General features: G+C 28.4%; 7 protein-coding genes and 1 long non-coding RNA gene across 15 annotated transcripts; 3 read left to right on the top strand and 5 right to left on the bottom strand.

Moving 5' to 3' along the window:
- Positions 1 to 972: 972 nt before the first annotated feature.
- Positions 973 to 1,863, bottom strand: LOC122716160 (inosine triphosphate pyrophosphatase). 2 transcript variants are annotated; one of them, XM_043938983.1, is made up of 2 exons: positions 1,661 to 1,863; positions 973 to 1,570 (listed from the first exon to the last, which is right to left on the bottom strand). In XM_043938983.1, exon 2 carries the CDS (start codon positions 1,567 to 1,569, stop codon positions 997 to 999), a length of 573 nt encoding a protein of 190 aa, XP_043794918.1. In that variant the 5' UTR covers position 1,570; positions 1,661 to 1,863; the 3' UTR covers positions 973 to 996. The 2 variants fall into 2 exon arrangements, with proteins under 2 accessions (XP_043794918.1, XP_043794919.1); XM_043938984.1 differs by having other exon boundaries at positions 1,796 to 1,844.
- A 376-nt stretch (positions 1,864 to 2,239) lies between these two features.
- On the top strand, positions 2,240 to 3,720 carry LOC122716159 (26S proteasome non-ATPase regulatory subunit 7). The gene is made up of 4 exons (XM_043938982.1): positions 2,240 to 2,449; positions 2,613 to 2,705; positions 2,789 to 2,967; positions 3,042 to 3,720. Exons 1-4 carry the CDS (start codon positions 2,275 to 2,277, stop codon positions 3,555 to 3,557), a joined length of 963 nt encoding a protein of 320 aa, XP_043794917.1. The 5' UTR covers positions 2,240 to 2,274; the 3' UTR covers positions 3,558 to 3,720.
- Positions 3,721 to 4,505: 785 nt separating this feature from the next.
- On the bottom strand, positions 4,506 to 12,081 carry LOC122716156 (protein artichoke). The gene is made up of 11 exons (XM_043938975.1): positions 11,949 to 12,081; positions 10,394 to 10,609; positions 9,138 to 10,308; positions 8,369 to 9,075; positions 7,526 to 7,850; positions 7,156 to 7,422; positions 6,610 to 6,763; positions 6,325 to 6,537; positions 5,489 to 6,212; positions 5,085 to 5,407; positions 4,506 to 5,013 (listed from the first exon to the last, which is right to left on the bottom strand). Exons 2-11 carry the CDS (start codon positions 10,558 to 10,560, stop codon positions 4,529 to 4,531), a joined length of 4,536 nt encoding a protein of 1,511 aa, XP_043794910.1. The 5' UTR covers positions 10,561 to 10,609; positions 11,949 to 12,081; the 3' UTR covers positions 4,506 to 4,528.
- LOC122716161 lies at positions 10,156 to 11,969 on the top strand. Of its 2 annotated transcripts, none has more exons than XR_006346970.1 (3): positions 10,156 to 10,288; positions 10,382 to 10,611; positions 10,691 to 11,969. It is a non-coding gene; the product is annotated as an uncharacterized LOC122716161 (long non-coding RNA). The 2 variants fall into 2 exon arrangements; XR_006346971.1 differs by having other exon boundaries at positions 10,382 to 10,547.
- An 855-nt stretch (positions 12,082 to 12,936) lies between the features above and the next one.
- LOC122716158 (L-threonine 3-dehydrogenase, mitochondrial) lies at positions 12,937 to 16,058 on the top strand. 4 transcript variants are annotated; one of them, XR_006346968.1, is made up of 7 exons: positions 12,937 to 13,497; positions 13,625 to 13,888; positions 14,148 to 14,408; positions 14,772 to 15,038; positions 15,103 to 15,310; positions 15,741 to 15,821; positions 15,936 to 16,058. XR_006346968.1 is itself a non-coding variant. In XM_043938981.1 (6 exons), the coding sequence occupies exons 1-5, from the start codon at positions 13,344 to 13,346 to the stop codon at positions 15,261 to 15,263; spliced, it is 1,107 nt and encodes a 368-aa protein (XP_043794916.1). In that variant the 5' UTR covers positions 12,937 to 13,343; the 3' UTR covers positions 15,264 to 15,310; positions 15,936 to 15,994. The 4 variants fall into 4 exon arrangements, 3 of the variants coding, with proteins under 3 accessions (XP_043794916.1, XP_043794915.1, XP_043794914.1); XM_043938981.1 differs by lacking the exon at positions 15,741 to 15,821 and having other exon boundaries at positions 15,936 to 15,994; XM_043938980.1 differs by lacking the exons at positions 15,741 to 15,821; positions 15,936 to 16,058 and adding an exon at positions 15,417 to 15,688.
- On the bottom strand, positions 15,251 to 17,759 carry LOC122716157 (DNA primase large subunit-like). 2 transcript variants are annotated; one of them, XM_043938977.1, is made up of 7 exons: positions 17,370 to 17,759; positions 16,896 to 17,233; positions 16,591 to 16,824; positions 16,363 to 16,497; positions 15,927 to 16,305; positions 15,707 to 15,862; positions 15,251 to 15,631 (listed from the first exon to the last, which is right to left on the bottom strand). In XM_043938977.1, the coding sequence occupies exons 1-7, from the start codon at positions 17,533 to 17,535 to the stop codon at positions 15,372 to 15,374; spliced, it is 1,668 nt and encodes a 555-aa protein (XP_043794912.1). In that variant the 5' UTR covers positions 17,536 to 17,759; the 3' UTR covers positions 15,251 to 15,371. The 2 variants fall into 2 exon arrangements, with proteins under 2 accessions (XP_043794912.1, XP_043794913.1); XM_043938978.1 differs by lacking the exon at positions 16,591 to 16,824.
- A 295-nt stretch (positions 17,760 to 18,054) lies between these two features.
- LOC122716124 (nucleoside diphosphate-linked moiety X motif 19-like) lies at positions 18,055 to 19,784 on the bottom strand. The gene is made up of 5 exons (XM_043938902.1): positions 19,612 to 19,784; positions 19,025 to 19,361; positions 18,679 to 18,914; positions 18,399 to 18,557; positions 18,055 to 18,333 (listed from the first exon to the last, which is right to left on the bottom strand). The coding sequence occupies exons 1-5, from the start codon at positions 19,684 to 19,686 to the stop codon at positions 18,055 to 18,057; spliced, it is 1,086 nt and encodes a 361-aa protein (XP_043794837.1). The 5' UTR covers positions 19,687 to 19,784.
- A 503-nt stretch (positions 19,785 to 20,287) lies between these two features.
- LOC122716125 (succinate dehydrogenase assembly factor 3, mitochondrial) lies at positions 20,288 to 20,957 on the bottom strand. Of its 2 annotated transcripts, XM_043938904.1 has the most exons (3): positions 20,910 to 20,957; positions 20,707 to 20,827; positions 20,288 to 20,531 (listed from the first exon to the last, which is right to left on the bottom strand). In XM_043938904.1, coding segments are annotated over exons 1-3 (303 nt in total). In that variant the 5' UTR covers positions 20,912 to 20,957; the 3' UTR covers positions 20,288 to 20,351. The 2 variants fall into 2 exon arrangements, with proteins under 2 accessions (XP_043794839.1, XP_043794838.1); XM_043938903.1 differs by having other exon boundaries at positions 20,707 to 20,951.
- Positions 20,958 to 22,315: the final 1,358 nt, after the last annotated feature.

Raw genomic sequence — 22,315 nt, forward strand, 5'->3', positions numbered from 1 at the left:
ATTTCTATTTTATTTATAAACAAAGTTGCATATAGGAATAGAATTAAAATTTTAAAATCCAATTTCTTTGAAACTATTATAGATATCTTTTGTCTAACAGTTATGAATGAAAAAAAAAATACTTGTAACTTTTTATTTCACTCATCCCGCATACAGATTTTATTGCAATTTTCATATATCGTAAAAGATTTTTATGTTGACACGGAATATCATTGATTAAAAAATTGATTGAAATCATTTATTTTATTACGATAGAAAATTGATTGGAATTTTCCCTGAGATTATTTTTTTATACATGTAAATTACAATATTGTTGATTAATAAATATAATTGACTTTATCAATAATGTTTAAAAAAACAACAAATAATTCGATTGCGTGTTTACCGTCGCACATGACAATCAACAATATAATTGCAATGATTACGTTATACCATTTAAGTCGATGAACAGAAATTAATGGTACTATAAAATAAAGACTTCCCCTTCTTTGTATCTATTTATAGAATTTAAAAGATCGAAAACTTAAATTTTTACCGATAAAATAATATAATACAATACAAATACAATACTAAAAATGATTGCATCATTTTACAAGCATTTAGATAAATATATCGTCAGTATTTATAATTTGTGGAATGTTGATTGTCGGAATCAGTTTTTAAATTATTTTCTTGCTGTTTACCGTTAACTTAAAAAAATTTTTTAATAAAAAAATCTATCGGCTATCGCCACTTCAGCCAAAATGTATTTTAAATGCTAAATCATATTTGATAAAGCCAGGATACTACGTAATAACACTAATAAAAGTTCTGTGTTTCGATGATACATAATCATTCATTAAAAAATATATATTTAAATAAATAGTAAACAATTTTCTATCAAGAAACAATTAATATATTTTTCAATTATGATAATTTGCAAATATAATTATTAATATTTATAGGAATTATAAAAATAAATAAATATTGTACTTTTAAAAAATCCAATTTATTGATTTATTGTTCAACGTTTTTCAAAAAGTATTCTTTTAATTTCTCCAGTGCTTTACTACGATGAGAAATTTTATTCTTAACTTCTTTCGGTAATTCTGCGTAAGTTTTATCATTGTCCAAAGGCTGAAAACATGAATCCCAACCAAAATCTCGTGGACCTCGAGGACTCACGATAGTTCCTTGCGTTCTACCTTGAAACAATAAAACTGGATCTTCCAATTTTCCTGAACAATAAGCAAAAGTGCAAACTGCTTCCGCAGTTTTATCTTCCCAACCATTAAGCATTTGGTATAATCCTTCTGGTCCTAATTTGTCTAAAAACCATTTAATATAAGGACCAGGTAAACCGCTCATTGCATTAAAACATAAGCAAGTATCTTCAATAATAACAGGTCCTTTTATTAAATCAGCTGCTGCTCGACATTTGTTTCTGCAAATATCATCTATTTCTCCTTGATATTCTGGAAGATCAATCTTCTTACTTATAATTTCTAATGGAAAATTTTTTCCCAGAATAGCCACAAACTCCTCTAATTTCTTTACATTTCCAGTTACAAAAACTATTGGTTTCGACATTCTGTAAAAAATTTTGAAATATAAAACTTCGCGCCTTTTTTATTCGATTGGTTGGTAGACATGGCTATGATATATCTATAGATGTGTATACCTGCTATGAGGCGAAAATGTGAAATGTGTTGGTTATCTTTTCAACTAAATTAAATAAGATTTTATTTAAGGATATAATTAAAGATGTATTTTATGAATATTATATTTGTTGCACTTTGTTAAACAATTTCTATACCTTCGAATAAAAACTATTTTTCAATATTTAGTAATCGAATCGAAGCATGTGAAACAGCATCTTTTCTCAACAGTGTTGCTAACTGTAATTTCTTATCCCAAATGAAAATATATTATTTATAATTATAATAAAAAAGATTTATTTTAATCTTGTAAAAACTTTATTTTTTATTTTATTTCACTAACATAAATTGAAAAAAATTATATAAAAATTAAATATAAAAATTTTTTAAATAATCTTAAGAGAAAGTTATTTCTGAATTTTGAATTCAATTATTTCTTTAAATATTATAATATTTTTACTTTTTAGAAATATCTTTGCAATTTAATTTTTAACATGATATAAATTATATATTTTCTTGGAAACGGTATTTATATTATTTACTTTATATAGAAGGGTCTTTTATGAATGATTCAGTGAATAACTTTGGATGTTTCTGCTGTGGCTACATTCACGAAAGTTAAAGGAATTGCTCAAAAATGCCGAGTCAAGAGGTTGTAACAACGAAAGTTGTGGTGCATCCTTTAGTTTTATTAAGTGTAGTGGATCACTTTAATCGTATGGGAAAAATTGGTAATCAAAAAAGAGTTGTTGGTGTTCTTTTGGGATGTTGGAGGGCGAAAGGCGTGCTAGACGTGTCAAATAGTTTTGCAGGTTAGATTGACACTACTAATATTCACCATTTCCTCTTGATTTTTATAGATTTCGGTCATAAATTTATTATTTCTTCATTAATTTATTGTTTCTATAATAATTTTTATAAATAAAATAAAATTATTTTCATTATAAAATTAAATATTATTACTTTTATTTATAGTTCCTTTTGATGAAGATGATAAAGACAAAAGTGTGTGGTTCCTTGATCATGATTATCTTGAAAATATGTATGGAATGTTCAAAAAAGTTAATGGTATGCATTTATTTGTATGCATGTGAATTTGAAAGCAATCAAAAATTTAAATTTTATATTTTTTTTCATTTATTATATCTTAGCTCGTGAAAAGGTAGTAGGTTGGTATCATACTGGACCTAAATTACATCAAAATGATGTTGCAATTAATGAATTAATCAGAAGATATTGCCCCAATTCTGTTTTGGTCATCATTGACGCTAAACCTAAAGATCTTGGTCTTCCAACAGAAGCATATCAAGCTGTTGAAGAAGTTCATGATGTAAGTCTCATAATATATTTAGTGTATTTGATATATTTATATCATAATCATTATAATAAATAAAATTATTACAGGATGGCTCTCCAACATCTAAGACTTTTGAACACATTCCTAGTGAAATTGGTGCAGAGGAAGCAGAGGAAGTAGGTGTAGAACATTTATTAAGAGATATTAAGGATACCACAGTTGGTACCCTTAGTCAAAGAATTACAAATCAATTATTAGGTTTAAAAGGCCTTCATGAACAAATTAGAGAAATTAGAGATTATTTGCTGCAAGTTGGTAGTGGTAAATTACCTATTAATCATCAAATTGTTTATCAGCTACAAGACATTTTTAACTTACTCCCTGATATGACACAAACTAGCTTTGTTGATTCACTTTATGTGAAAACAAATGATCAAATGTTAGTTGTGTATCTTGCTGCTCTTGTTAGATCTATAGTGGCTTTACACAATTTAATCAATAATAAATTAACTAATCGTGACGCTGAGAAAAAAGAAACAGATAAAAAGGAAACAAAAAAGGATGAGAAGAAAGAAGAAGAAAAAAAAGATGAGAAAGATAAAATAAAAAATAAAAGTCAGTGAACAAAGTGAAACTGAAACTAATTTGTGTGATTGAGACTGTTAACATTACAGAAGTTCACAATTGCAAAGTTTGTTTATACATGTACAAATGTATTTTGTGCTTACAAACAATTGGTATTTCAAATTAACACCAAAATAAAACAAATGACGAATGTTTTTAAAATGTTCTATCACACATACATTAAATAAAAGATATAATGGTAGAGATGCAGTTACACATTTCCATGATTTATAGCAAACACAAATTCGATTAATAATTTTGCACAATTATTAAGAATTTTAATATTAAACGTTTATAAGATGTATAACATAATAACTGTGTTCACAGATAAACTTTTTTTTTTTCTAGGAATGAGCAACTGCTTCAAATTACCTCTAACTTTTATATAATGTATTAATGGATAAAAAATTTCGTGATTTTTTCATGAACCAATATCATTCAATTGTCATTAACGATACATTTGAATGTACCGAAATTTTCTATATTATCTGAAAATAGCAGATAAGATTCTTATAATATACAGTCCTTAGGTATTATGAACATGTTTTCTAGAGAATTTAAGCATTCTTAATCATTACATTACGTTACTAATAAACAAAAATCGATCAATTCAAGCTTATAATTTTATTTATTTTTCATGAATATATAAGAACTCTATAATATAGTCATCAAGAGATGCACAATGTATCAATTATGCATTTCTTTGTATCATAAAAATTCACATTTAATCACGAAACATGAAATTTTAATCTAAAAATAAGTTTTTATAGTGCAGGTACCTGTTCAGAAGATGTAATTTCAAATAAATAATATGTTTTTCATTATCAAAACATTTAATATAATCTAATAACACTTGAATTTTCTTCATTTCGTTTTCATCATTCAGATCAATCATATTACGCGCAATTAAAACTTCAAAAATGAATTATTCAATAAATTAATTATTGAAAATATTTAATCTTTCATGTTTTTATATGAAAATGTATAAAATAAGATATATTTGACTTAATAAAGTCCATCGAGCCACACTTGTCTTTTCACCTCCACTATATACTACACCAACAAAAGGTTCTAAATTAGTATCGTTATAATGTTGAAAATACCAATTAAATGAATTGTCTTCAAGAACTTCAGCATTCTCATTGGAAGATCCATCTATTCCGAATAGTTTTTCCTCTTCATTTTCCAAATTTCGTTGAACAGCTTCAGCCATAGATTTCTGTTTTTCTGGTTCAGCAACGAGACCAATACGTGGTGATGGAACTTTTGTTATTGTTGGCCTACCTAATGGACGCAAATTTTGGATCAATGAGGGTATTTGACCTCCTGGAACTAAAAACGCTGAAAGCGGTGATGCTTCCGTTTCTCGAGAAGCTTGAGATGTGGAATTCTTCCGATTTTCCGAAAATGTTGAATGAAAAGTCGAACGTTCTGTTATAATAGCACTCGGATCATCTATGATTGATATTAAAATATTATTTATTTGAAATTATATAAAAAAATTATGATGAAAAGTATAATTTTACCAATTGATTCGTTTCGAACGTTTGTCGCGAGACTGGACGTTTCTTGAAATTCATTTGCTTCGGTATTCCAGTATACATGTTTTTCCCCTTTTGATATCTCCGTCGATGTTTCTTTGGATAAAACATCTTTCGTCGCTTCCAAGGCATTTTTCGGCGTAGTCCAAACGATTCTACTCGCGACTTCCACTTGTAATTTTTCTTCGTTTTTAATCGCTTTCTTAATCATTTCCAGATTTTCTCCGTTATAAGCTTCAATAGAAGTTCCATTTGCTTCGTGATGCGATTCATCTGATGCAGTATCCTTCGTTGAATTTATGGCAGAACTAGAAAAAGATAGAACAGATAGATAAAATGTTTATGATTATTTTTCTACATATGCATTTCTATCTAATCAATCTGTTTACCTAATTTTTTTCACGCCATTTATTTGCCAATGAAAATCAGATTCATTAACAGATACTGTGGATAACTCTTCCCTTTCTTTCGGCCCTACTTTAGACTTGTTTGTTCTTAGGTAAGTTCTTTCAATTTTTGCGATTGTCCCGTTTCCGCTCTTCCATCGTTTCCGTTCTTCTTGCGTAGCGTTCGAGTTCTTCGAGGTTTCGTTTTTAATTTGTCTCTCGTATGTTAATCTAGGATCAACGATAGGCACAAATCCACCTTGTCCTCGCGGTAATGGTATAAAACCTCCTCTGTGAATTTCTGGTTCCGTAGGCGGAAACGTCCTGTAACGACCTCTTTCAGGTCTTCCCGAAGAATCTTTCCTCTCGAATTTTCTTCTTGAATTTCCCCAAAGATTGAAGTTAAGACTAGGCAAAGGTACCCCGAAGAAGGTAAAACCGGAACTGCTAGGAGAGGGAGGCATCGAGGTAATTTTTTTTATGGGAATGGTATTATTCGTCGTAGTTGAAATCTTCTCCGTCGTCTGAATGGTTTTCTCATTGCTCGTTGGTACAGTGGTTATAAATTGAGTAGATGTGAATGTTACGTTTGATGTGTCATTTTTATTCATATCATGATAATCAGGATACTCGTAGAAATAATCAGTATCTTGAATATTAGGAGGATTTCTCGTCGAAGATTCCTTTAAATTCATCCTTAACGGTACCATCTCCGTTGCTCCAAATACTAATGAGATATTTAATAAACATATTGTCGATAAAAGAAAATGATAATTTGAATATTTTTATAATATTTTTATATATATTTTATAATTTGATTGTGAATAGCTGTTACTCACTAGAAGAGGAAACAGGATACGCTGCAATGTCGATCATTTCCGCCTCACAGCCAGGATGAATCGGATCGATTTGTCTTTCGCGTTGACAATCCTGACGCGCTAATCTAATTTCTTTGAATAAAGATCCATCGGCGCATCTTGGACCTTCGGAGGAAGCTTGCTGTAACCATCCTCTCAACCATAACATTCCACAGGAACACGAAAGTGGATTACCTTTATCAAAAGAAAAAAAGAAAATTAGGAATCAGTACATGAAATAACGGAGAGAGAAAAAAATTGAAGTACCATCGATATCTAAGACAGCGATATTCGATCTCAATCTTTTGAAGGCCGCTTCCGAAACGGAAGCCATTCGATTACTTCTCAAGCTGAGAACCCGAAGTCTCGGCATTTTATCGAAAGGCGAACCTTGGATAGTGCAAATACGGTTGTTGTCCATCTGCAATTAAAGTGGACAACGTATGTATAACGATCCGCTATCTTGTTAATTAACGATGCTGCTATACAATTGCTCTGCTAGCATAACGAGTGGCCTCGCACCACGGTTCGTGGCGAAGTTTCACTCTCGACGAGAAAGTATTCCTCGTTATTACTAAAGACTATCCCTACTACTACTATCATTTGCCCATTCTATGTTCGCGTTAAATACAATGGTTACGAAAATTTTTAATACGATTTTTATCCTAACTATTCCATGGATTCTTGCTTTCAAATTATTTATTTAAAAGAGAGAATTATCACGCTATTTCAGGTTATTAATCCTTTTAATTAGCGAATTCCTTAAATGATCCATAAAATAATTCTTTCTCCTTTTACTTTCAGTTTACTTACTTTTAATTCAACTAGCCATTCCATCGATGATAAACTGTTGCTGGATACCCTGGATAATCGATTATTGCTCAAATCTAAAACTTCCAGGGAACGCAAGCTATCCAAGCCAATGTAATCCAACGAAGGTAAATGATTGTGGCTTAAATTAAGGAAGAGAAGGTGAGGCACGTTAATGAATGCATTACTCGCAATTTCCTGAATCCGATTTTCCTGAAGTTCCGCGCTTTGCAGTAATGGCAACTCGGTGAAAGCTCCGCTTGGAATTATCTATGTAATTCGAAATGACGATAAAAAATGGTAGATTTTAATAATAGTTTTTAAGAAAATATATATGTATATATGCATATATATATATATTTTTTTCTGCTACCTGCAATCGATTCTTTCCAAGTCGTATCGCTTGCAGCTCTGGCAGAGCTCTGATAGCGTTTCTCTCGATAATTCTCAGATCGTTATTTTCCAGATCAATTAATGTTAACTGTGGCAGGCCATCGAAGGCGCCCTCGCGCAACTCACGAATACGATTCCTGACGAGTTTGAGCTCGAGCAAGGCCGATAAACTGCTCAATGTTTCCGGTGACAGGATGTTCAGCTTGTTAAAGCTCAAGTCTAATACTTGAAGAGCTGTTAAGCCGTGTAACGATCCGGGTAACTCGGTCAAAGTATTGTGCGACGCGTACAATTCACGAAGGTCTCTGCAATTAACAACGTTTCCTCCCTTTGATACGGAATCATTAAATGGAAACAGGTGTTTCGTTAATTCGTCTGTTTAAATGCATTTAAATAAATTTAAGATCAAAACTTTAAACTTTAATAAAAAATTGTTAGGTTTCGAGAATCTGTAAAGAGCATATTGCTATTAATATCTATTCAGTTGAATGATCGATAAATAATGATTAATTAATATCGACTTTTTTTCTTCGATTAATTTAATCGATTAAAGTTCACTTGCTTGTTAAAGTAACGCAAACTACATAGTAGAAAATTAACGATACGCCAGGATAGTGCTACCTAACAACTAGAAAGAGACATTCAACACGAAGAACTTTCTAGGTACCAATTTGCTAGTGATGCAACCATATAACCACAAGTGAAACTGCTTTTCTATTCGCGTGTTGACGTGCAAAAAATGGCGCATCTTAATATAGTTTTGTACGCAATATGGTAGCATTATATAGTTATAGAAACTGTAATTTTTTTCAATGGATATTACCTGGTATTAGAAAACGTTGCATGAGGTATTTGAGCAAGATTATTCCTGCTGAGATCTATCCTCTGTAATCGAATATTTTCCTGGAAGATATCTGGCCTTAGAACTTCCAAACGATTTCCCCGTAAGCTCAAATCCATCAGCGATCTCAGCGGTCTAAAACTTCGGCCATGTAGGGTGACTATTCGATTGTATCTCAAATCCAATTGCTCCAATCTCGATAAACCTTCGAAAGCACCTTCCTCTATGAGTCGAAGAGAATTGTAGCCGAAGTTTAACTTTCTCAAATTCGGCAAATCAGTCAGACTGCCTGGAAGTATCCTCTCGATTCCGTTTGCACTCAGATCCAAGGATCTCAGAAGCGGGAGATCCAGATCTTGAGAAGATATTGCTGGTAAAATAACCATACGATTCATAGGCATGTAAAGGTGCTCTATGTTGCTCGGTAAACCCGGAACTATTTCAAGCATTCGATTCCAACCGACGTCCAATTCGTAAAGATTAGTCAAATGATTGAACGTGAGCGGATGGAGAACGGAAAGCGCGTTTCCAGAGATGTTTATATGCTCCAATAATGGCGTGCCCAAGAATGAATCGGGCTCTATAAGGCCAACCGCATTTCCACTGAGATCCAAACGTCTCAAACTTGGCAAGTTCGCTAATAAACGAGGTTCTATATGGCGGAAGTAATTTTCAGAAAGATCTAGTCCCTGAAATTGTAATATGTCACGAGATTATGACAAGAGATTAGGAAATGTTTCCCATCACTTACTTTCAACGCTGGTAAGTTCCAGAACGGCGCTTCCAATAAGTTTGACAATGAATTATTTTTCAATCGAAGTTCCCTGAGAGCGGGCATCGCGGTGAAGGTTTCTCTTTGCAAAAAGGCCACTCTATTGTGATCAAGGTGAAGTCTTTCCAACGTAAGATGTCCCCTTAACGATCCAAAGGGTATCTCTTCGATTTGATTGTGGCTTACGTCGAGGAATTTTAATCTGGGCAAAGCTTCCATTATAGATCTCAGTTCAGACACGTGACTTAGATCGTTGTTGATTAACCACATCTCTTCCAATACGTTTCCAGATCTGTGCGGGAAGAATTCAGGATGTACGTGATGTATGAGATTGTGATTGAGATCGACAATTTTCAATGCCGGCATTCTTTGAAATGCTCCAGCGAACACTTCGGTAATATAATTTCTCGACAAATACAAGCGCGAGAGGACCGATAAATCTGTGAATGCCCCTTCACCAAGACGATTTATGCGATTTCTGTCCAGACGTATCATCGAGAGGGAAGGCAGATCCATGCAAGCCCGTCCAATCATCCCGGCATCCACGATCGAATTTCCAACCAACGAGATCTCTTTCAATTCTGGTAAATCTATCAAAGCTCGAGGATGGACCCAATGAATTCCACAGTCCGTAATATTCATCAACTCGAGCCGCAGCAGACCCCGGAAGAGACCAGCTTCCAAACGTATTAAACGTGGACTACCAAAAACGTGAAATTGTTCCAAGTTAGGCAAGTCTCGAAAATTTCTTGGGGCTAATTCTAACAGAGCCGGTGAGTTAATCTGGAGATATCTGAGTTTTGGTAGTCCAGAGAATCTAGGAAGCTTTTTCATCGCTCTACTCTGCAAGGTTACCGCCTCGAGACCCAGTAAATTTTCGAGGCTGTCTACAGGTAACGAACGTAAATCCGGTTCCACGATAAATAGTTCTAACAAGGAATCGTGAAGACCCTCTAGCCACCCTGACGACACTCTTTCAAGACGATTGTTTCGAAGCATTAAACGAAGAACACGCAGACTAGCAAAAACTTTGCCTGGCAGACTAGGTAGATTATTGTTCTCCAAGATCAACTCGTCAACTGGTCGATCTAAATAATGACTCACTGCCTTTAGGCCCTCGAGAACTTTTGGTAACTCACTGTGACTGCACCTATTGACACAAATAAGAAATGAATCTTGTCTGATGATCTTTCTTTTTCTATTTTCTTTTTTTTTCTTTTAAGTGTGACACTTGCCATATTTGAATCTCCATGTCACGAGTAGAACATCTACAAGGTAGAATCCTCTCTTGAGTAGGACACCCGTACTCCGAATTTAACTGAGCATCGACACTGATAAAGGATAACAGTGTCAGAAAGCAGCCAGTTATAAAGACGCCTCTATCCCACGGTAATTTAATCATAGCGCATTTGGATCTTGGTCTACGACCTCAAACACCAGTCCCACATTTTCTGTAAAAATCATTTTATCTCTAACTGTTCAATTTATAAAAGCATAAATCTAATTTTTTCTTTTTTTTTTTTTTTTTTTAGAAATTTGGATATTGTAACTAAATGTTAACTGTCTTTGTACATAAACCGAAGAACATGCTGTATATATACATGGTGTCGACACGTCACGGTCGTAGACGACAAAATTAATGTTTCATACCGTAAGCTTAAAGTTAAAGACCGCTAGGAAAATCTTTCCCCGCGATAATTACTGTCACCCGAAATTGCACGACACGGGTATGTCTTGATTAAATTGATAAAGCATTTGTATTAATCGCAACAACGTATTAAAACGTTTATTTATTTCACGAACAATAGTCAAATGCTCTTATCTAACATCTAATCATCAAAAGAACAAGATATTTGAGTAAGTAATTTAAGAGAATCGATACGGAAGACGAAAGTCTTTTTACTCTATCTGATAGAACGAAAACAAAGGTTTTCTTCGAGGATAGTGTTCACGGGTGACTACGTGTGTTTCATAATGCGCCTTCCGTAAGTAGAAACAATCGAACGACCTAAAAATGCATTCGGACGTAAGGAATGTTGATATGAAGCAATTGTTAATTAAAATATTTAATCAAAAAAACTGTATACGTGTATACAGCCCGTAACCATATGTTTTGTTGAAAATTTAAGGGAGCGCGTCAGAATCCAGATATACAGGTCGTTACACTCACGTGATTACATTTGCATTCCTCTAAACTAGATTAACCTGATTGTTACCTGATAATACCTGAACCTATTACCTGATTGTTAGGAAATCGGTTTTCATCGTTCAGTGAGCTTTAAAATTAAACTATTCAATTTGATCTTTTCTATGAACATTCCTCGTTAAATGAGTCTTCGCGTGACGCAAATTGCAAACGGTTGACATAATCCTTTGTTGTATATCCTATTAGTTACGACTTACAATTGCGTATAATTGATACAGGTGCAGCATCTTTTTTATTAGTTTTTTATTAGTTATAAACTTATAATGCGTATAATTGATACAGGTGCAGCACCTTTTTTTTTTTTACTGTTAATGTCCTGTAACTATGATTGAACTATAGTATACGATCGTATATGATACCAGTGAAAGTGATATATGTTTCCTCTGTCTCCTTAGTTCTTATTCTTTCTTAAATTATAGCAAGTAATTTTATGCAACTTTGAAATAGATAGTGTACATACATTCTAAGCAAATAAAAATAAGATTGAACGATGAGAATCGCATTATTTTCGTTATTTTTATTATTTAATCAATTGCAATTTAAAATATCAAAATTACTCAATTCTTCGTATCGATCATTCCTACCTTTAGAGTTCTCCTAACTGACCAAAAGTCTCGATTTATTCCCGAATAAAAAACGTTTCCACTTTTCAAAATTTTATTGATTATCTTTAATTTAATTATTTATATTTTCTAGAACAATGTGATTAAATAGCACTGCCTATTCACAAATTAAAAAACAACACGTCACGTTTGGAACGTCGTTTCGAAAAGTTAGAAACTCGGTACTCTCGTTACGAACAGATACGAACTAACTACATGAAGAAGTTTTGTACAAAACGTGCTGATGCACAAAGTCGAGGGGAGAAGATGACTGTGGCGTGGGTGATGGCGAGCGGGACGAAAAGAGAATTGCGAAGTGCTGTGTCCAACCACCGTGAAGGCACGCTTCCAGGAAATTCTTCCCTTTCCACCAAATCTTTACCATCTACCAAATTGGCGACAGTGACAAATTTCGAATTTAAAATTGCCTGTCTTATAAATTTTTCAGGCTTCAAATCTATCAGAAGATTTTAAAAAAAATTACGAGCGATTTCAACTAGAGATATTTTACAAATATTGAAACGATGATATAAAAATAAGGTTTGTAAAGATTTGTAAGTTAATATTCGTATTATTTAACTGTAAGATCACTGTAAATAATTTCAGTTTATAATGTAATGTTCACAACAATTTTTTGATTTATATCGACAAGAATCACGATTTCTATAATTTTCTTGAAAACGTGCAGCTAAACGTGTTCCAGTCCAGATGATATGAATACCATCTTCTTTTATTCGCTTTTGTCAAGATGTAGGAAAATATACATTAATTTGATTCAAAATAATATTGAAAAATTTTCCATTCCTCCAGAGCTAACCAGTATTTAATTACTGATTAATCATTCAGATATAGCACTTGAATATCTTTTTATCTATTGACATCTAAAATCTATATTAAAAAATAAATTGAATTAAATATTAGAATATTTAAATGAATAATTCACAATAATATATGATTTTTAATAATAATAACACTATATAAATTTTTATTAGATAAATATAAGTACTATAAATATATGAATTACTTATTTTAACTAGATTCATAAAAATTAAAAATTCTGCATTTATTAACGCACAAATACAAAAAAGAAAAAATCTGTGTTGCAACTGGTTTTCAGAATCAAGAATCCTGTTATAATATTATGATTATGCGAGCCTATGGCAGTTATTTAAAGATATTGAAACAGAAAAGTCCTTTTAATTTATTATGTTCCTTTGAGAATTTCTTTATGCAGATAAAAGTTTTCTTCGAATTTTTTCAAATTTTTTTTTAATATATCTAACGTGACTGTAACTGGAAAAAAGAAGAAAAAGAAGTGTATTTCATTAAGAATTGCCACTTGTTTTTGATTGAATTTTTTATTTCGGATTTCAAAACATGTGGTGTAAAAATTTATTAAAAGTTTATCAATGGTTTTCAAGAAACATTTTAAGAGATTATTGCATCATGAATTGTTCATCTCAAGAAGTTGAAAAAATTGAAATTAATAAATCACGTATTATCAAAAAATCACCAAGAATACTTATTACAGGTGCGTGCATGATTTTAAAATATCAATTAAAATATTTGTTCCAAAATTAATTATAACAAATTTTTCTTTGCATCTTGCTATGGATTTACATAAAAATTTAATATTCTTTACATTTTTATATTATAAGGTGGTCTAGGGCAATTGGGTACCGAGTGTGCAAAACTATTTCGTAAAAATTATGGAAACGAAAATGTAATTTTATCTGATATAATCAAACCGACAGAAGAAAATTTATCAAACGGACCTTTCATTTTTGCCGATATTCTTGATTTTAAAGGACTACAAAAGATTGTAGTAAATTATAGAATTGATTGGCTTATTCATTTCAGTGCTCTTCTTAGCGCTATAGGTGAACAAAATGTTCCTCTAGCTGTAAGAGTCAACATAGAAGGTAAAATAATCATTGAAGTTCTATAAAATAGATTAGATTGGAATGAAATCGAATGTCTTATTAAGTGAATCTTATTAAATATCATCGTAATAATTATAATATTAATATAATCATGAAAGAAAGTATAGAGAAAGTATGTAGCTTTCATAGATATCTTTAAAGAATATCTTCATATAAAATTATTCAAAACGTAAAAATTTTTTAAAATCTAAATCTAAAAAAATTTCTATAAAAAAATTAATATAATACTTTATATTAGGAATGCATAATGTTATTGAACTAGCAAAGCAATATAAATTAAGAATATTTATTCCTTCGACAATTGGAGCATTTGGTCCAGATTCACCACGCAATCCTACTCCAAATGTAACTATTCAACGTCCACGAACAATTTATGGCGTTAGTAAAGTTCATGCTGAATTATTAGGTGAATATTATCATCATAGATTCGGTCTTGATTTTCGATGTCTTCGATTTCCGGGAGTTATCAGCAGTGATCCACCAGGTGGTGGTACTACAGGTATATATTTTATTATTATTTTGATTTTTTATTGTTATTTATTTTGTTTTATTTTATTTTTATTTTGTAATAAATATATTTTATTATAAAAATATTTTCCTACCTTAAGAAATGGAGCATTAAAATAATTACATAATAATGCAATTTATTGGTCTTTAGGGACAATAGTATGAGTAAATTGTTGAACGTCTCTTGATCGTGAACCGTGAGGTCGTTTCTTGCATTTCCCTTATTTTCTGAAGCGTAAATCTTAAAATAACAGCAAAGTAACATTATGAAGAAAACTATATAGTTTGTGATAAAGTAATTTTTAATATAATTAATATTTAAATGAATAATTGTATAACTTTATTTTTTTAATAGACTATGCAGTAGCAGTTTTTCATGAAGGATTACTCACTAAAAAGTATGAATGTTATTTAGAACCTTATACAAGATTACCAATGATGTACATAGAAGATTGTTTATCAGCGCTTTTTCAATTTTTAAATACTCCAAGTGAGCAATTACAAAGAAGAGTATATAATGTTACTGCTATGAGTTTCACACCTGAAGAATTATTTACTGAACTTAAAAAATATGTTCCTGATTTAAAGATTTCATATAAACCGGATGCAAGACAATATATTGGTTCGTAATATTTATAATTATTAATCTGCAATATATATAACAAAACAACATATTTAAATTTTAGCTGAAAATTGGCCACAAGTTTTCGATGATAGTGATGCTCGTCGAGATTGGGGTTGGCAACATAAGTATAACTTAGAAAAACTTGTAAAATCAATGGTACGCGATGTAAAGAAAAATTTTTCAAACAAAAGATCATTAAAAGAAGTTAATAGCTATGTATGATATGATTTAGATAATTGATATAAATTATATTATATAATTATCTTAAGGTATGAAAATACTATTTATTTTACAACAAAATATAAAACTTAGAAAATATATTTTTTATAATTACATATCTTCACTCATTAATTTCTCAATATCTTCGTCATTTAGATAATTTTCTATTCTTCTTGGAGTTAGTTTAGATGTTCTAACTGGAGTCATATTCATTTTATCAATTTTTCTCGATGGTGTAGTATTTCTCTCTGTACTTTTTGGGGTAGAAATATTTCTTGAAGGAGTACTTCTGTCAATATTGGGAGTACTAACTCTAGGAGTTCCAACATTTAGTTTTCCAGTTTGAGAAAGTTTTTCTTTATTTTCAAATTCTGTAAAACAAAAAAAAAAGAGACAAATTTATTTATTAAATTTATATATCTTTTTAATTTAAACTATTATTATACCTGCATCTTTAGTCAATATGGCCCGACTTTCTAGGAAATATCCATTTGGATGAATAATAGGTTTATCTGGCAAACGATTATGTAAAACTTTAAAGTATGCTGTACAAGCACCAAAGTAATTATCATTTTTTGCTAGTTCTGTTATTTCATTAATACCTAAAATATATAAAATTTTAGATATAATTCCTTACAATAATAAAAAGAAAGACAATATACTTACTTGCTGCAGGTATGCCATAACTAAACAATTTTTGTTTTAATGATGCATTATCCATATGTTTATATGGACAACCATTAAATTCTCCAGGACTTTGAACAGAAGACATAATTTTTTGACATCCAAGAGGAGTGTAGTTTGTCTGTCTGCCTTCTTTACCATAAGTATGTCTTATAGTATAGGCATATTCCTTATCAAATTTTACTGAATCAATTTTTTTTGTGAACTCTGTTTTCCAAAAGGATAAAGAATCTTCCATTGTTACACCAATACCTTTTATAAATAAACCATATTGTATACGCCCACTGTTTTTCAGATGATGATTAGATTTAAGTGCTTCATGTAATATTCTCATGCACATAGGATATGATGTTTTTGATAACTGAAAATTATATAATATTATTCAAAAATAAAATTATATAAAAAATAAATAAATTACCTCATCTAATTTATCTGTGGGTGTAGCAGAACTAGTCCAAACAACACATGTTTTATCAGAAATATTAGGTACAGATTTAAGATATGATTGTATTCTATCATCACCATGCATACGCATAATAGACATTTTTGCAGCCTGTGCATAAGATTAAACTAATTATAAATCTAAACAACATTTGGTTATATATATATACATAATAATGAAAAATAATATAAAATAAAAACTTACTGGCATACCATCAAGTAAGTTTTTTCTAAAATAAGAAAGAAACAAAGATACTAAATCTATTTGTGGTATATATGCTATTCCTTGACTTAGATAAACTCTACGTGATCTAATTAAATCAGAAACTCTATAAAAAGACACTTTATAAAATTCTGTCATATCAATATTTAAAACTTTTATGGATGAAGTAGATAAACGAAGTTCCTCCCTAATTTCATCCTTTTCTTCTTGTGTAATCTTAAGAAAATAATAATAAAAAAAATGATCATAAATTTAATGAATTATTTTACTTTAGCTCAATTTCTTACCTGCTGACAATCAATATTATGCATACTAAGTAACTTTTCTATTCCTTCTTTATCTAGTGAACTAAATCTTAATTTAAATAATTCTATTTCTTGGTTAATAAACCACATTTGACGATCTGATTCTTGACAATGTGATAATCTTGATATAAAATGTGATATATGATCTTTTCTTCTACATTGTAAATCAATTTCTGTTGATGATTTGCAACCTTTTGCATATAAAAGATGTGCAAAATATTTAAGGCCATCTTTCATTAAAGCTGTATGTAGATTTTGTTTACGGTCTTCTTGTGTCTTAAAATCTGTTCTTATTGCATTGTTTTCCACATGTTGTAAAACTATAAAATATGATGATCATATATATATATATATATATATATATATATATATATATATAAAACTACTTTTATTCATAATAGAAATTAATAATAATTATAAAATAATAAGTTAATTATAATTTTCTATAAAACTTACGTTTTAATCTTTCTCTACCCAGTTCCTCAAATTCTGTAAGTGAAATTTCTCCTGTTGGAGGAAAATCATACATATGCAGGTCATGTTGATAAATATTTTGAAGATCAGAATAATCAATATTATTTTTAACATTAATTGTATAGCGTCTTCTTTTAGTATATTCCATTTTCTATAAGAAAATATATCCACTTTTCTTTTATTTAAAATGCATTCATAAACTTACGACATATCGTTCAAACAATTTTTTACATAAGAAAATATTGTATAACATTTACAGTTAGCAAAACAGTTAACAATAAAAAATAAACGTATCTACTTAATATTAATTTATTTATGCATATACAACTATTGCCAACACATTTTGAATGTAAAAAATCTAGTATTTCACAAGAAGCTTAAGCCGCCATTACTATCATACTATCTTTCCCGCGCTTTTTTCCCGCTATTTTCTTACAAAAATAATTTAATGATTTATATATTATTCATATGTAAATATATATATATATATATATTAGTTTTTTTTTTTGAAAAACAATATCAATATATATTTATTAAAACTTAGTATATAATTCATCAATATCTTTTGATAAAATGAATTCTTGATTATAATATAATATACAATAAAACAGTACGTATATATATATTAAAAAGATACTACTATACATCATTGTATTGAATAAATCTATTATGGTTTAATATGTTTATGTACTATTGCAGTAGAAATATTTTTCAATTGAAGAGGCGCTAAATGGCCATCGGCACTATCAAAATTTTGTACATAAAGTTCTTTCACTTGAATATTGAAAAATTCCATTCTATTTTTTATAGGAGATATAGCTCGAAATTCATGAATAGTAATATCATTTCTATTAATAATTTGTTTGTCAAGAAAATTAACTTGATTCGGATACATTGAATCTCCTGGTAAAACATGTACAATCCCATCCAACAATTCTACCTTTACCTAATATAATAAATATGTTATTAAAATTGCTTTTTAATATATTTTTTTTAATATTTTTTACATACTGGTAGATTTAAGAGCACTCCTATTTTACTCCTATCAATTGCAAAATCCAACAAATTATCTATGCTTTCGAACTTTGCTATTCTTGCAATTTCATATTGTTGTGGTGGTGGAAATGCAATTTTTGGAGTTGAAAATAAGAAATTTCCAGGCATATCCCACTAAATTAAAATATCTCATTTAATATTATTATAATTTTTAAATATTAATAATATATTCATAATTATATTATTCATTTATTTAAATATAAATTATATTATTCATATATTAAAACAACTTTACTTTCAAATCTTCTATTTCTGTTGGCTCATGAAAAGTTTGAGGTAAAGAAGAAACACAAGCTAAATAAAAAGCAGTGTTATAACGTCGTCCAGTAAAATAAGTCGGTGTTAACCAATTGCTCCATTCATAAAGAGACCATAAATCTGGATAACAATTAAAATTTTCACACAATGTATAAAATTCTCTAGCATCATTATGCACTCTTGTTTGCCAATTATGCAATTCACTTTTAGAAACTGTACAAAAAAAATTGAAAATTTTATAATTATTATTTATTTATTTTAATAAAATAACTTTTTATTTTGTAATATTTTCACAAATATTTTAATATTTTATTTAATCGAACTTTTTATGTTCTGTGCCCAACCAAAAGTATCTTCTCGAGATTGTTTGCAAATAAGTATACCACATTCTTCAAAGGTTTCACGAATTGCAGTAATGCGTAAAGAAATTTCTTTTGGCAATTCATTCGATTTGAATTGGAAAATTTGAGGACGAATAGAAGTATTTGGAGTCAAAGATGTGAAACTATTAGTATCAAAACCGAAGGTAGTAAAAAGATCATGCCATTTTAAATCAGCATCGGACGGATCTATTATTCCTCCAGGAAATACATATGTACTTGGTAAAAATTTTGAATTTTGATGACGTTTCAGGCACAGTAAATTGTAATTATACTGAAACTAGATGATATTTATTAATATTTTAATTAGTATTTATATTGTAATTGTTTTTCTAATTAAAAGCATAATATAATAATTTAAATTCTCGCGCGTATTTGGCGTATGATTCCATTTTCGATATTATTATATTTTCTAATATTAAGTTATATTTTATTATTATTTTTTTTTATTATAATAACAGAAAATAATCAATATATTTATTATGTACATAATAAAGTTTTTAATCAAATTTATTTAATATATTACTTACATTTGTCAGTGATGAACGAACATATTTTTGACGTGCCGTTAGTATTAAACTTACAGATTCTTTCCAAGCCTTCATTCTTTTATTTAACGTATTTAAATTTTATATTATAAATTGTTATTTAATGTATCTAAGTTTTATAATATTTGCAATTTATACAAAATAATTGACATAGTTATAATTCCATAAAATGTACTTATAACCTAATTGAATAAATATACGTGCATATTTAGATTTAAACATTAATAAAAAAAAAACAATTAAATAATATAACGATTGTATATATATATATACTCACCGATGTCGTTTTGTTCTAAATAATTATTAACTGCATATTTTTAATACTTTCTTTATTTGAAGAATTATTAATTATTGTTGAAATTGTAGTTTTATGATCATATTTAAAAATTGTTTAATATTATTATTTAGTCTTTCTATTATAATTTTTTATTTATATTTTATATTTAAAATAAAACATTATTATATTATTACATATCAGTATAATAAACTTATGATTGTTTCTATACAAATTTATCAAATATTATTGTCAAGGAATATTATTAGAAATTTAAAAATTATAGAGTGTTATAGAAATTTTTGTTCAAATATAATAATTTATAATTTATATACATGATATTACATTGATCATAAATAATTAATAAATTATATTAATAATACATATATTATATACAATATTATATCTTTAATATTATTATTATACAATACATTTTAGAAAGAATAAATTATGTGTTTTTTATATTTTTATTGATTTTACCAGTTGATGCAATCATTAGTTCATATAATTGATGTAATTGTTCATCCCTAAATTTATTAAAATCTTCTTCTTTTAAATTTTGACCTAAAGGTTTAGCTGTATGTGGTCCTTTTAGCCCAAGTTGTTTTGTAAGCATTATAGCATACTCCTATAAAATGAAGTAATTTTATTATTCATTTTAGAAATAAAAACTTTTAATATTTTAATAAATATAAAATATTATTTTATTTTATATTTATTAATTTATGTGATAATAAAAATGAAACATAACCTAATGATGTTAAAAAGATTAGATTGAATTTATAAAATTTAACATTACTTACTGTCCATTCATTCATAAATATAATTGCTATATCTTCGTTACAATTTTTATGTCTTCTAAATTCATCTCGAACGTAATTTGTTCCTAAAACTTGAATTTCAGGTGGTAAACCACGATGTAACCTTAAAATTGTTTTGTACAGTATTCTGACACGCTGTATATGAAATAAATTGCTCATAATTTATTTATTAAAAGAATATATACATGCTAACAGATTGATATATTTTTTTCACTATTACACTTTATTAACAGATAAATTAAATTAGAAAAGATTTTAGTAGAATCTCGCACCAAATATATATTTTGATGTATGCAATAATGAATATGAAAAAGGAAAGAAAAATAATATATATTTGCATTCATAATATTAGATTCTATATTAGGATATTAATTCTATTTTGTTTGAATATATTGTTTCACAGGATTATATATACAAATTGAATTATAAAATTTAATAAATATTTATAAATATTTAACATATATTGATATGTCATCATATATTTATAAATATATAAGGAAATTAAAATGATATTAAAATAATATTATATAGATAATTATATATTGTATAGATAAGATAATTAATAGAATAAAATTAAAATTATAATTAAAAATTTTTTAATTATTAGATTTTAACAAGAATTATATATAATCCTGTTTAAAATATAAAATGTTGTGTATTTTGTTATATAATATTACGAATCTTTTCTCGCTTTCAAGAATTTTATCAAGAAAATAATTTCTTAAAATAATAAAAAACTTGAAAATTTAAATTATTAAAATGAACTTATAATTTGTTTATATTTTTTTTTATTGTTATATTATTGTATTCTTTATTATTATATTCTTTATTATTTATTATATTTTTTATAAGAAATTTTATAAAGATTATTGATATTTGTTTAAGATTTATTTGAATGGATTGATTTTCTAAATTACATTATGTTATAATGACTTTGTCTATATTTTTAAATAGAATCCTTTACAAAGATTTTAACCAATAGCAAGTATTGAATTTTTTTACCAATCACCTGTCTTCTAAGATCCTTTAATTTATAATGTAATATATTTTTATTAATTTTTTAATTCAATGTAAAAAACAAAAGAATATAAAAATATTTTGAATGAATTATTATAAAAAATGCTTTCCATTAATTTTTTATGTATAAAATTTGTTTTATAATTTTTATGATATTAAAATATTTTATATTTTACCGTATATTTTATGAACTATTTTGCGTAGGAAATGTCTTCCGCGCGCGATTTTGACCAATCAGAAACGTTTGTCTTTTCTTCCCAATTACGTCAGTATTGTTCAACATTCGTCGTTGTACCCTTGTCCTGTTAAGACGCTTGCGTAGTGAGTTCGATTTAATTTTCAATTTTATTTTTTGTTAAGTGGTTTAAGTGATTATAAAAAAAAGAAAAGACTTATTAAGAATTCTAGGTAAGAAATTTTATATATAAAACTTCTTTTTTACGTAAAATATAACTTATATAAAATTTTTTTATTCGAAAAAAAATTCGTACTATTTTCAATTCATCTTCCAATTTTTTTATTATATAAAAGTTTAATTTTTATAAATTTCTTAATTTTTTAATATTTTTTTCAA

Source organism: Apis laboriosa, unplaced genomic scaffold, assembly GCF_014066325.1.
Source record: "Apis laboriosa isolate Shangri-la unplaced genomic scaffold, ASM1406632v1 scaffold42_cov153, whole genome shotgun sequence".
Lineage (NCBI taxonomy): Eukaryota > Metazoa > Arthropoda > Insecta > Hymenoptera > Apidae > Apis > Apis laboriosa.

Coding starts and splice junctions, on each gene's coding strand:
- LOC122716160 (XM_043938983.1), bottom strand. CDS start 1,569: ATGTCGAAACCAATAGTTTTTGTAACTGGAAATGTAAAGAAATTAGAG.
- LOC122716159 (XM_043938982.1), top strand. CDS start 2,275: ATGCCGAGTCAAGAGGTTGTAACAACGAAAGTTGTGGTGCATCCTTTA. Junction 2,450..2,612: donor CGTGTCAAATAGTTTTGCAG/GTTAGATTGACA, acceptor TTTTATTTATAG/TTCCTTTTGATGAAGATGAT. Junction 2,706..2,788: donor AATGTTCAAAAAAGTTAATG/GTATGCATTTAT, acceptor ATTATATCTTAG/CTCGTGAAAAGGTAGTAGGT.
- LOC122716156 (XM_043938975.1), bottom strand. CDS start 10,560: ATGATTAAATTACCGTGGGATAGAGGCGTCTTTATAACTGGCTGCTTT. Junction 9,076..9,137: donor GGAACTTACCAGCGTTGAAA/GTAAGTGATGGG, acceptor TTACAATTTCAG/GGACTAGATCTTTCTGAAAA. Junction 6,213..6,324: donor GTATCCTGTTTCCTCTTCTA/GTGAGTAACAGC, acceptor ATATCTCATTAG/TATTTGGAGCAACGGAGATG.
- LOC122716158 (XM_043938981.1), top strand. CDS start 13,344: ATGTGGTGTAAAAATTTATTAAAAGTTTATCAATGGTTTTCAAGAAAC. Junction 13,889..14,147: donor TGTAAGAGTCAACATAGAAG/GTAAAATAATCA, acceptor ACTTTATATTAG/GAATGCATAATGTTATTGAA. Junction 14,409..14,771: donor ACCAGGTGGTGGTACTACAG/GTATATATTTTA, acceptor TTTTTTTAATAG/ACTATGCAGTAGCAGTTTTT.
- LOC122716157 (XM_043938977.1), bottom strand. CDS start 17,535: ATGGAATATACTAAAAGAAGACGCTATACAATTAATGTTAAAAATAAT. Junction 17,234..17,369: donor GGGTAGAGAAAGATTAAAAC/GTAAGTTTTATA, acceptor CATATTTTATAG/TTTTACAACATGTGGAAAAC. Junction 15,863..15,926: donor TTATGGCATACCTGCAGCAA/GTAAGTATATTG, acceptor TATATATTTTAG/GTATTAATGAAATAACAGAA.
- LOC122716124 (XM_043938902.1), bottom strand. CDS start 19,686: ATGAAGGCTTGGAAAGAATCTGTAAGTTTAATACTAACGGCACGTCAA. Junction 19,362..19,611: donor TTCGTTCATCACTGACAAAT/GTAAGTAATATA, acceptor AATATCATCTAG/TTTCAGTATAATTACAATTT. Junction 18,558..18,678: donor CAGAAATAGAAGATTTGAAA/GTAAAGTTGTTT, acceptor ATTTTAATTTAG/TGGGATATGCCTGGAAATTT.
- LOC122716125 (XM_043938903.1), bottom strand. CDS start 20,883: ATGAGCAATTTATTTCATATACAGCGTGTCAGAATACTGTACAAAACA. Junction 20,532..20,706: donor TATTTATGAATGAATGGACA/GTAAGTAATGTT, acceptor TTCATTTTATAG/GAGTATGCTATAATGCTTAC.